We start from the raw sequence: 11808 nt of genomic DNA, 5'->3' as shown, positions 1-11808 counted from the left end.
ATTTATTGTTTAATTTGTGCTCCACTTAATGGTTTGAAGTGGATGGGTCTCTGAATTTTGAAATATTTGAATGGAAATATGATGACAGTTGGGGTTTGCTTAGGCCTATGTTGCCAGGTTACTGTCAATCAATTAAACCCGTTTTGACTGCTAAACTTTTAATGAATAATAACAGTTAAGCTACAGAAAAAAAGGTTAAAGCCCCCGTTCCATTTATCATGATTTGCTTATTGTTCACATGAACGTTTGACCCTATGTAGCCTATTATATATAGGCTATTATATAAAATATTAACATATTCATAGATTCTGGATTGTTCAATAAGGGAGAAGCATATGTGAACATTTTAGTGGAAACCCCATCATACAAATTTAAGTTTTACAAAAAAAATTATTTAAGCAACATTTTCCACCAGTATCCACATTGTTGTTCCTGTCATAGCACCATGGAAATATTGCGTTAAATGACATAACAAACTAATCTAATTAGCTAATCGCTTTGGACAACTATTCCAGGCGCCATGCGGTGAAAATGACACGCCACATACCGATGAGTCAACATCAGCCCCTCTGACTGTCGACAACAACCGAGCAAAGGTTGTTAGAGCTCGGAAACATATATGCAAATAGAATTCAAGGCGGAAACAAAGCTGAGGACCAACCCACTCACTCACTCCTGACCACTCTCTCTCTTCCTGGATTTGAAGTCCGTATCTTTTAAGTAAGTAAACTCAATCTTTCGTTTTGAAATATTAGTCCCGCGTTACAGACGACAACGAATTTCACCAGAGTACTTTAATAATTTTAGCGTTATCTGTTAAGTTAACTTAGATTGTTTCTCTGCTTGAAGAATGCAGGAAAACAGCCTCGCCCAATTAAACAGACACAGTCTGCATTGAGCTGTTTAGCTATTACGTTGCTCAACAGCAACAAAAAGGGGACTTCCTTCATTTAAAAAGTACTAAAATGGTTTACTGATACTTTTAACATGTTAATCGTCTCTACCAGTATGTGCTCAGATTGGATGCTAAATGCTAAACAGAAACTTCGTCCGAGTGTTATGTAACCGGACCGCACCGTAGGGACAAGCTCTTGGGACATCACAGAAGATGTTAGGAGTAAAATAAAACATTGGGTTGATGGCAGATGGGCTTTTCTTATTGCGCCATGTTACTGTAGACGGATTATAGCAGTACTGTAAATTGTTAGCGTTATTGCTAGTTGCGAGTTGGGAAATCACAGGCCTGTGATGCTTAGACAGATTAGGGGCTTTGCTGCTTTCCAGCAACTTAATCTTCGTTAAAAATAAGCAGGGTGTGTAAATATGCACATACTGGCGCTTGTGTTCCACCCATAAGCTGTGTAAAACAGGTTCCACCGGCACATGCCGTTTCTTAATGGCAAGTGCCGCTTGAAAGTGGTAGGCCACTGTCAGACTTCCACACCTGAACTGCCCTCTGATGAAGAAGCGGAAGAAAGAACTGAACTCTGTCAAAAACTGTTAGCACACTTATCATCTGGTGTTGCAAATACAGGCAGATGGAAGTGGTGAGTTTCTGTTGTCAAACTGCCTGTGATAGTTAACGTTTGGCTTACTACTCCAAGAACAATGTCAAGGACTTAAATTCCCTTTTACAAGTTCCTGTATGTTGTAATGGAAACACAGTAAAATATCAAATTTCCATCCCTTGTGATCATTCTTTGTTCACTCAAGTATATACAGCATTACAAAAAGATCATCAGGTGACATAGAAAGTCATTTTGATTTAATCTACACCAGTTTAAGAGAGAAAACAAATCTGGGTCCTTCCTGTCATCACAGTTCTGCTGTTGCAACAGTGGTTTGTTCTCCTGTTCATGGAGTGTGATCATTTGAATAGATACACATTTATCAATAGCTCCTACAATCAAACCTCCGGCACATGGAATAATGCAACATCCACAAAGAGCTAACAGTGCTACAGCAATCATTAGACCTGCTAGAATGGGCATCACCAACGCCTTTTATTTAGCAAATACAGAATCAGACCAGTCAAACATGTTAGTGTCCACCTCAGAGTTCTTCTGGTAGGGAACGCAGTCCTTCCAGCACTCAGGTCACCGAACCATATGGAGCTGTATGGTTTGGTACAAACGTACAAGTTATTAAACATTAGCCAAGCAGCCCAGCCTCTTTGGGTGCTTCTCTTGCCTCTAACACTGCTGTCAGTGCCTGTGTGTAGTTCACTGTGTTCTGTTGTGCTGGCTTTTGTGCATCATGCCTGTGATCTAAGAACTGCAACAATGTGTTACCACATCTGAAGCATGGTGCTTTAATAAATTAGACAAATGAAGAAACACCAGTTATTTCTTGTTTGCAGTTTGGATGCATGTCACACACATGCTGTGGTATTTATAATCCTTATATTGACAATTGACTCTCCATCATAAACTTCACACCCGATAGTTCCTGGGCAGCTTAAAGGCATTACTGCGGGAGCAGGGACATTTTAGGGTGCAGGATGGCCCAGGAACTACATTTAAACCTAAATTGACATCAAACAAATTTATTTTTCCTGTGTGCCTTTTTAAAAGGTTCCTGAAAAAAGGTTCCGCAGTCAAAAATGAGCCATCATAGTAACAAGCCATAACTTCATGTCACCTCCAGTTTCTAAAGATGAGCTACCCAGGATACCCTCCTCAGTCTGGCGGCTACCCACCCCAGGCAGGCGGCTACCCACCCCAAGCAGGCGGCTACCCACCCCAAGCAGGCGGCTACCCACCCCAAGCAGGCGGCTACCCACCCCAAGCAGGTGGCTACCCACCCCAAGCAGGCGGCTACCCACCAGCAGCAGGCGGTTACCCACCAGCAGCAGGCGGCTACCCTCCTGCAGCAGGTGGCTACCCCCCACAGGCAGGCGGATTCCCACCCCAGGCTGGCGGCTATCCTCCTGCAGCGGGCGGCTACCCTCCAGCAGCAGGGGGCTACCCTCCTCAGGCTGGTGGCTACCCTCCCCCAGCAGGAGGCTATCCCTCCATGCCACCAGCAGGTGAGGCTCCACACACATATATTTAAATCAGATTTGTTCTTCTAAATGAATTTCCTTTTGAGTGTTATATCAATATTTTCTTTGCAGGTGGAGGCTGGGGTGCAGCACCAGGCGGCTACGGAGCGGTAATAAATTCTTATCTGCATTGCCACGTCATTAACATTAACATATGGACTGACTTAAGCTAAATCTCTTGTTTGCTTAAATCACCTTATCTCCACCAGTCCTACTTGAATCTTATTTGCTCTATATGACATTTGTCACGATGGACTTAGCACTTACAGCTGTCCTGTGTTTGCAGCCAGGAGGGGCTCAGCAGGGATACCCAGGGGGCCCCACCCCAGGCCAGCCCATGCCAAGTTACCCTGGAGCCCCTGCGACTAACCCCTCGATGCCTGGGTATGGAGGTGGAGTTCCGTCCAACCCTCAGGCACCTGCCATTTCTGTAGGAAAAAAAGGACTTCTCTGAAACTATGTTCCAATGCACATACAGCTAAAACACTTTTGTAGTTGGGTCGTCTAATGTTTTTATTGCTAATGTTTTATTTACAGAAAGGTTTCAGGGGCACTATTAAAGACTTTCCAGGGGCTGATCCACTGAGGGATGTTGAAGTTCTTCGAAAAGCTATGAAGGGTTTTGGTCAGTAAATGGTGTTCATTTGAATATGCTAAACCCATCTACATTGATGCATATGTATTTGCTCACCCTCCCCTCTTTTTTTTTATAAAAAAATTTACAAATCATCAACATTAATATATTCTAAAAATATTTTGAACAGGTACCGATGAAAAAGCCATTATTGAACTTCTGGGAAATCGTAGCAACAAGCAGAGGGTTCCAATGGTAGCAGCCTATAAAACAACTTATGGGAAGGTATGTTTTCCAAAATTATGTTACAGATTTTTGAAATTCTTTCTGTAATTTGTCATCTCTCATTGACCCTGTATTGTATTTTGTTTTGTGTTTTTTTCCTCTTAAGGATTTGAACCATGATCTGAAGTCTGAGCTCACAGGAAACTTTGAGAAACTGGTTCTTGCCATGATGAAGAGCCCTGCACACTTTGATGCATGTGAACTCAGAGAGGCTATAAAGGTCGGAACCTCCATTTATTGTATCAGTAGATGCTTCAGTTTTATTTAATTTTATTTAATAGTATGATAAGCTCAAAAAAGCAGTCTTCTAAACACAAGTGAAGGCCTGACAAGTTGAGACTTGAGACCACTGAATGTTCACCACTCTATGAAGCAGGTGTGTTTTTCAATGTCTTGGTAAGGCTTTTCTATATATATATATATTTTTATTTTTTTATTATTTTATTTTTTAGGGCGCAGGAACTGATGAAGCTTGTCTTATTGAGATTCTTTCATCACGCTCCAATGCAGAAATTAATGAAATCACCAGAATCTACAAAGCTGGTGAGTTCTGATCCGGACATTTATATTTTTAATCCAAATGTTTGTTTGAAAAAAGATTGGGCCCTGTCTCATCTCTTTCAATTACTTTGTTTTTTGCCCAGTTTAGGGTTAGGGTTAGTTATTAAGTTAAGTTTTTTTAGCATCATAAAAATAAACAACTGGATTGCTTTTGTGGCATTAAAACATTGATTAGATCTAAGTCAAAAAATGTATATATCGTAGACATACAGCTTGTATTTGAATTTATGTATTTCTTATGTTATCATTATTCAGAATACAATTTTGGCCCTTGTTTTGTGTTTTAGTATTTAAAAAACCTGCAAATCAATTAAAAAGATACAAAACATAAAGGCTACCCTTTTATTTGTACTTGTATAATAGATGGTGGAAAAAGTGACGTCTAAACACAATTCAAATGTTATGCAAATACATGTATTTTTCTAAAAAGCCGCACCTTCCTTCCAGAGTACGGGAAGAGCCTGGAGGACTCCATCAGCAGCGACACCTCCGGTCACTTCCGCAGACTCCTGGTCTCCCTCTGTCAGGTAGCTGCTGCACCTTGTATACCCGATTTTATAAGGAGTGCTCTCAAAGCAGATTTCAGCTCATATGGGGCTGGGGCTGGGGCTGGGGCTGGGACTGGGGGGAGGGGGAGGGGGGGGGGTACTAAGAGCAGTATTCAGTAGTTTTACAAAACCTTAGGCCTACGTTAACGCCATTCTCTCCCGACAAGTCCAAGCATCAGTGACAGTAGCTGCCGGAGTTTCTTTCTGTAAGTTTCACGTTGCTGTGCTGCTTCAGCTGATGCTTCAATAAATTAAATGTAGAACTGTTCGCGGTTGAAAGCTTTGTTTACAATATACGACAATGTTCTTTGCATCTTAAGACTGTGACACAATAATGGCAGTAGCTACTTACAGCTGTGGAATGAACGCCTCATTCTCCATTCTTCTTTTAGTTTTTGGTGGACACAATAAAGTCATGTGCCACTTTCACGTCAAGGATGGTGCTTTCAGTAACGCAGCATTACTTGGATTAGTAATCCAACGAAGGTTAAAATGAAGGGCAACTGGACTTGGTTGAAGCTAGTAGCTTCAACCAAGTCCAGTTGCCCTGGATAACTATGACCTGGATGACTGAGAATCTTCATAGACATCTTGGATTAGTAACTGTAATAATATTACTGTTTTAGAAAAGTAATTAGTTACACTACTAGTTACTGGGGAAAGTAATATTATTATAGTAACGCGTTACTGCCCAACACTGGTTTTCAAACAAACACAACATGTCTTACTCTATCTAGGGAAACCGTGACGAAAGAGAGACTGTTGATATCGCCCTGGCCAAACAGGATGCTCAGGTACAGCTTATGAGTTTGTTTTGGTGTTGTAACATTCTTGGAAAATAATTAGCTAGCCTAATCATGTTCTTTAAAAAAATGTATTTGTGTGTGTCTGCATGGGCAATAGAAACTGTATGCTGCTGGGGAAAATAAAGTAGGAACTGATGAGTCTCAGTTCAATGCCATCCTGTGTGCTCGGAGCAAGCCTCACCTTCGAGCAGGTGTGTAATTTCAACATTGTTCTTACATCTCTTGAGATTCACCATATGGCTTCTGCATTTCCAGTGTCCTAGCTGCACGTGTTGACCTTATCACTACACATTTCACACATTTTTTCAAATATTATGTCTGTAACGATTCCCCCTGTGATTTTGTCTTTATTAGTCTTCCACGAGTACCAGCAGATGAGTGGGAGAGACATTGAGAAGAGTATCTGCAGGGAAATGTCTGGCAATCTGGAGTCTGGCATGGTGGCTGTGGGTACGTTTTCCGGGTCTCTCTTTTTTATTTTATTTTATTTAGTTTTTTTTCCCAAACCTCAACCAAACCAAAGTGGCTTTCCAAAAAACATGCTGAAGCTTTAAGTATATATTGAAGTCATTCATGAAGATGACTTTCCTGGAAGGATTAAACATATCTTCCAGATGCAAACAGGCTGCTGTTTGACTGGAATACCTTTTTAGGATCACGCTTGACTGATAACTGATCAAACGCAAATGATGCACCTCTCTCAAGATTTGTCATTTTTAAAAATAGAACATTTACAGCAGTTTACAGCTGCATCAAAATACACTGATTGATACACAATAATCTTGGGTGGGCAGTCATTTTAGTGTATCATGTTGCTGTGTAGCACCATCACATTTTGTACACATGTGCAACCATATGGTCTGGTTTTGCAGATTCATACAAGACTCACCTATTTACATTTGCTCCTTCCTTCTAGTGAAATGCATCAAGAACACCCCTGCCTACTTTGCAGAGAGGCTCAACAAGGCCATGAAGGTACACCTCACATTTTCACTGTAAAGGGTTGTGCAGACTACAGCGTCAGCCGTTGGCCATGCTGTTCACACAACACAACTTGCCGTCTTATGACGGGAGTCTTGAAGTCATTGTGATGTTCACACTACGTGACTGATGGGTGACAGGTGGTCACACACTACACGAGCTGACAACGGCTGTCACCCAACGCTGGTCTCCAAACCACACTTTGTCAAGAAAACATGTGAATTGTGAAACGGGAAATGACGCAAACCTACACACGAAACAGCTGTTGTTTGTTATTATAAAGACAAAGATGAGGTGAGAGAATGGATTAGCACACGCAGGTAGCAGGGATTGTCTGGGCTGCAGAGAGCTGGAGGTGAGTAAAAAGTGTTTTGCGGTGAAAATTTAGCTGCCTGCTCTGCTAGCTGTCTGCTCTCATTGGCTGGACGTGGATGTCGAGTCGGCCAACTCCTCCAAATGTTTGCCATGCTAGATATCTGGTTGGCATGAGAAATAGTGAAATGAGAAAGGTGTAGAGAAGTGAGGCTCAGTAAAGTAATTTGTCTCCCCATCAGAAAGTTGTCAGGGAGCCGTTTTGATGCGTCGTTGAGTAGTTCACACTGACTGGCGACCGCAGATCAACCACTGATTTATCCCCGATCACAGCCTGATGGTCGCCAAGCTTGCAGACCGGCAAATCGGGCTTAAAATCATGTAGTGTGAACTAGGCTTACCGATCACAAACTAACTGTTCCCTGCACTGGTGTCGTCGTGGGGGGGGTGGGAGATTTCACTGCTGCAGTCACTGAAGTGCCACATTGTGATGTGTTAACAGGGAGCAGGGACCAAGGACACAACCCTCATCCGCATCATGGTGTCCCGCTCTGAGGTGGATATGTTGGACATCAGACAGGAGTATGTGAGGGCGTATGGAAAGTCACTGTACACTGACATCTCAGTAAGTCCCACTAATCACGTTATTATGGCATTCACAGTTTCCTTTTCATGTGATACATTTGTGAGATCATTTGAAATTCATATAGATTTTTGCTTTGTTTCTCAGGGTGATACCTCAGGTGATTACCAGAAGCTGCTGTTGAAGTTGTGTGGAGGTAACGACTAAAAGGAAAAGAAGACGACCCTTCATAAGGACAACATGTCCACACTGAAACAATGTTATAGGACCTTATATCACGACTGATGCATGCGGTTATAGTTGTCCTATGACAAGCCAATCATTATTACTTTTGTATTCTTTTCAGTGACATGATTAGTTTTGCTACTGTTGCAGTATATGATTGCCAAATAGTAAATATATATTGAGTATTTTTTAAACATGCAGTGGATAGCTTAGTCATTATTGGGTAAACAGTGAGGTAAAGTAAGTAAGTATGTGCCTGAAAATTTATACCACACTATATAACTATATTATAGAATAGTATTTAAAATGTCCAACAAACTGCAAAACTTCAAGTCTGCTTCAGTTTGTAATCATCTTAAAGAAAACGGTCACAATTAAATTCAGGTAATTTTTGAATGAAAGAAATGAATATCTGCAAAAATCTCCTATCTTTAAAGTGTCCATGTTAGCTAACTATGTTAGCTCTTACTTTTCACTATCTTTATATCAGCATTACTCTGTTTTTTTTTTTGTTTTTTTTGTTGTTCTTAAAACATTCAACTTTCCAATCATTGTTCTGAACAATGATTGGAAAGGTTAATGATGAACAATCAGGCAACATTGTCTGTAAATGATTTTCATCAGCCTTTTTTCCTGTATGCTGAGAAGCCAAAGCCTAAAGACAGATTTTTGTGCCTTTTCTCAGGGCTGCTGTGTAAACTGTTCAGAGTGAGTCGATGTTCCACTGTGGTTTATGTTACCATCAATCAATAATCAGCAGAAATGTAATCCTTCAATATTTTATAACATTTCTTTCAACATCCTTTACTGGTTTATATGTTTTACTGCCAGTAGGGGGCTCTTCGTTCACATCAAGTGTCATTTCTGATGTCAGTGTGATCGTTTCACCTGCCGACTTAGTCTTGATTTGAATATCTATTGCATTAACTCTACTTTGCAACCATACTTGTAACATGTTGAACTTCAATGCATGTCTTTTTAACTCTCTAACATTTTGCCATTTGATAGTCACAGTCTCCTGAGATTCGAGACTTGAACTTATACTTATATCAATAAAAAAAAAACTCAACATTTTGGCATATCTGGATTGTCTTTGTGAAATGGCATGAAACATTGACTGTGGATTTTCTGCTTTGAGCCAGCACACAATGAGCAATTTGCATTTCAAAGTGACTTTCATTTTCCCTACCTTGGTATGGATTATGACGAGCAAGTCAACCTGCCACACACACACAAACTGCAAGTTCTGTTCAAAGGCGCGAGTAATGCGGTTTACATAAGTTCTGTGCGTGAGCCTTACTGTATAATCTGAGGGGAGAAAATGTCCAGGTTTGCTTTGCAGCTCGAGTGATATGGCACAGAGAGAGAGAGCTTTTCTCAAGGCTATAAATAGTGTCCATATTGGAGACACGGATGCCCTAAAGTCTTCTTTCTGTTGTGCTCAATAGCCTCAAAGTGCAGCCTGAAGTGGGGCTGTAATGGGGAGACAAATTACTTTACTGAGCCTCACTTCTCTACACCTTTCTCATTTCACTATTTCTCATACACACTCAAAATGAAAAGCTCCCGCCAGCCGCAGGACAAAAAAGGATGAATATTTGATGTTGGTATTTGTGTGTTTTCTCTCTAACCAAGACTGTTATACCTCCTGAAATATGGGTCAAAAGGAAATCAGGGGGCCTCCCATTCGGCCCGCTTTTACTTTCAGAGACAAAACAGAACACTTCCCCGATCCTGATTTCTAGAAAAAGTGCTTTAATTATTAACATGTGGACGTGATAGCAGGATGCTGCACCCCTTTCTGGGATGTGGTCACACACATGCAGGGATACTCTTATTGGAGATGTCAGACACGTGTGCACATGGGAGCTGTGTCAATCAACAGTATCTGTCCTCGTCATCAGTACTGGTGGAAGGTGAGAGCTGTGAAGGTCAGCTTTTGATTAGCTGTTAGCCCTCACACTTTCCATCACACACCCAGAGCGCTCTACGACTCTTAAATGACAATTTAAAGGATTAACTTTTGAATTTTGAATCATTCTTTGCAAGAAAATGTTACTAAAATCTCACAAAATTAAAACAAATTATGTTTTAAAATACTTATTTCTTTTATATGGTAATTTTGACTGATCATTTGAACTAACACATTAAAGAAGAAAAATATTACATTGTAGGTAGATATAATCTAAAATGAAAAATATAATTCTGTGAATCGATTGAGATTAGTCCACGTTTTACCTTAAATCACATCCCCATCACTGGTCTCTAATGTTAATACTGTCTTTTGGACAATCAGTAAAAGTAAGTATTGACCAAATTGTTGATTTGCAGTGGATTTTCTCCAGCTGTCCAAAGAGGAATATGCGGTTAAGTGACATTTGGTTGCCAGGGACATAATCCCGCTTTAAACTTCATGAGTGCATATAAACAAATTACAAAACCAAGGATTAGATGAACAACACATAATGAGATGTAGCAGCAGATATCACTATCCAGCCTGCAGAGCTGCAGCCTGCACAGCTCGAGGTTCATCCTCGGATATTTGACAAAAAAAGGAGAATAAAACCCGTCCAACCTGTTCGTTTTATTTGTGTATGCATTCTGCGTACTTTTGGCTGAAGAGTCTTTGAAGAGCAGCACACTATCTGCCAAAAGTCAACATGCTACTCTTAAAATGGCTTCCACTTAATGTTTTTGCTGCAAAATAACAGCATAAGTTTGAAGTTTTAAGAATGCAAAAGCCTTTGTTTCCATCTTGTGTGATGGTTTTAGGAATTTACATAATTCCTAAACATTCCAACTAGTTTTCTTCGTGAGCGCCAAATGGATTTTCCCTGCAGGAAAAAGAAATTAGCTGAGTTGTTACATAACCACCTACATTGTTAAAGCTGTTCTAAACTTAAGTGGGAAAATGCATAGGCACACTGTGTACGTATTAGGCTTTAAAGCCAGGCCCTGTGCTCTCTATCCAGCTCCAAATGAGAGTCACAATCCTCATAAATGCAAAACACTGAAGCCACTTAATTAAGGCAAAGTATTGTCAGCAATTATGGTAAATGAGCTCAATGTAGAATATCCACATTCGGTACCTCTACAGTCTGTACTGGCAGATATAGATAATCTTATATATGATTTCATTGTTTGCTTTTAGTTCAATTGTTTTTTAAGGATATTTGTCTGTCTCCTTTGAGATTTGATGGATTATGTGGAGCAGAAGAAAGCTCACAGAGCAGCAGTGGCAGATCTGTCAGGGAAACAGATGAGGAACAGGCAACTATAAGATCTGGAAGTATACAATCGGCTCTGAAAGGAGATTAAATCATAAAATGAAAGCAATTAAATTTCCCTTTTAAATAGACTATCAAGAGGGCATAAAGTATGTGGTGTATCAATAACTGGATTCATGTAACAGATGAGGTTTTGGGAAGCAAAGACCAAATCAATAAATGCATGATTTGCAATGCTGTAATATTTACGCAATTTCTTAACATTTTTCACCCATAAAATCACCAACTGAAAGGAAACACTGTATTTTTTAACCCTGGTAACCCTTTTTACCATCTACTTACTACCCCTCGGTCACATCATCCATAAACACAAAGTTTCATTCCATTGTTACGCAGATGATACACAATTATACATAAAAATGGACTCCACACTCCCCTCAGCTCTGCCATCTGCACTTCAGGTTTGCCTGGAGGAGATAAGGGCATGGATGGCTGACAACTTTCTTCAACTAAATAGCAGCAAAACCGAAGCCATCCTGACCTTACCCACCAGTGCATACATGGAACTGCCCCTGCCTACCTCAGTGAACTCCTCACCCCACTCACCACCTTAAGAAACCTCCGCTCCTCCACCTCTACCCACTGCCTGCACCAACCAAGGAC

At 40.6% G+C, this 11808-nt stretch overlaps 1 protein-coding gene across 1 annotated transcript; it reads left to right on the top strand.

Moving 5' to 3' along the window:
• The first annotated feature begins 574 nt into the window (after nt 1-574).
• Nucleotides 575-8999, top strand: anxa11b (annexin A11b). The gene is made up of 15 exons (XM_038735812.1): nt 575-720; nt 2647-3028; nt 3116-3153; nt 3330-3473; nt 3581-3668; nt 3808-3902; nt 4009-4122; nt 4355-4445; nt 4911-4990; nt 5749-5805; nt 5915-6008; nt 6172-6267; nt 6734-6792; nt 7613-7735; nt 7841-8999. Exons 2-15 carry the CDS (start codon nt 2656-2658, stop codon nt 7898-7900), a joined length of 1512 nt encoding a protein of 503 aa, XP_038591740.1. The 5' UTR covers nt 575-720; nt 2647-2655; the 3' UTR covers nt 7901-8999.
• Nucleotides 9000-11808: the final 2809 nt, after the last annotated feature.

Source organism: Micropterus salmoides, unplaced genomic scaffold (genome assembly GCF_014851395.1).
Source record: "Micropterus salmoides isolate LMB-PRFRI ecotype aquatic unplaced genomic scaffold, ASM1485139v1 Ms_hic_scaffold_21, whole genome shotgun sequence".
Classification (NCBI taxonomy): domain Eukaryota; kingdom Metazoa; phylum Chordata; class Actinopteri; order Centrarchiformes; family Centrarchidae; genus Micropterus; species Micropterus salmoides.
Note: the sequence above shows the minus strand (reverse complement) of the source record. Positions and strands in the feature narration are given on the sequence as shown.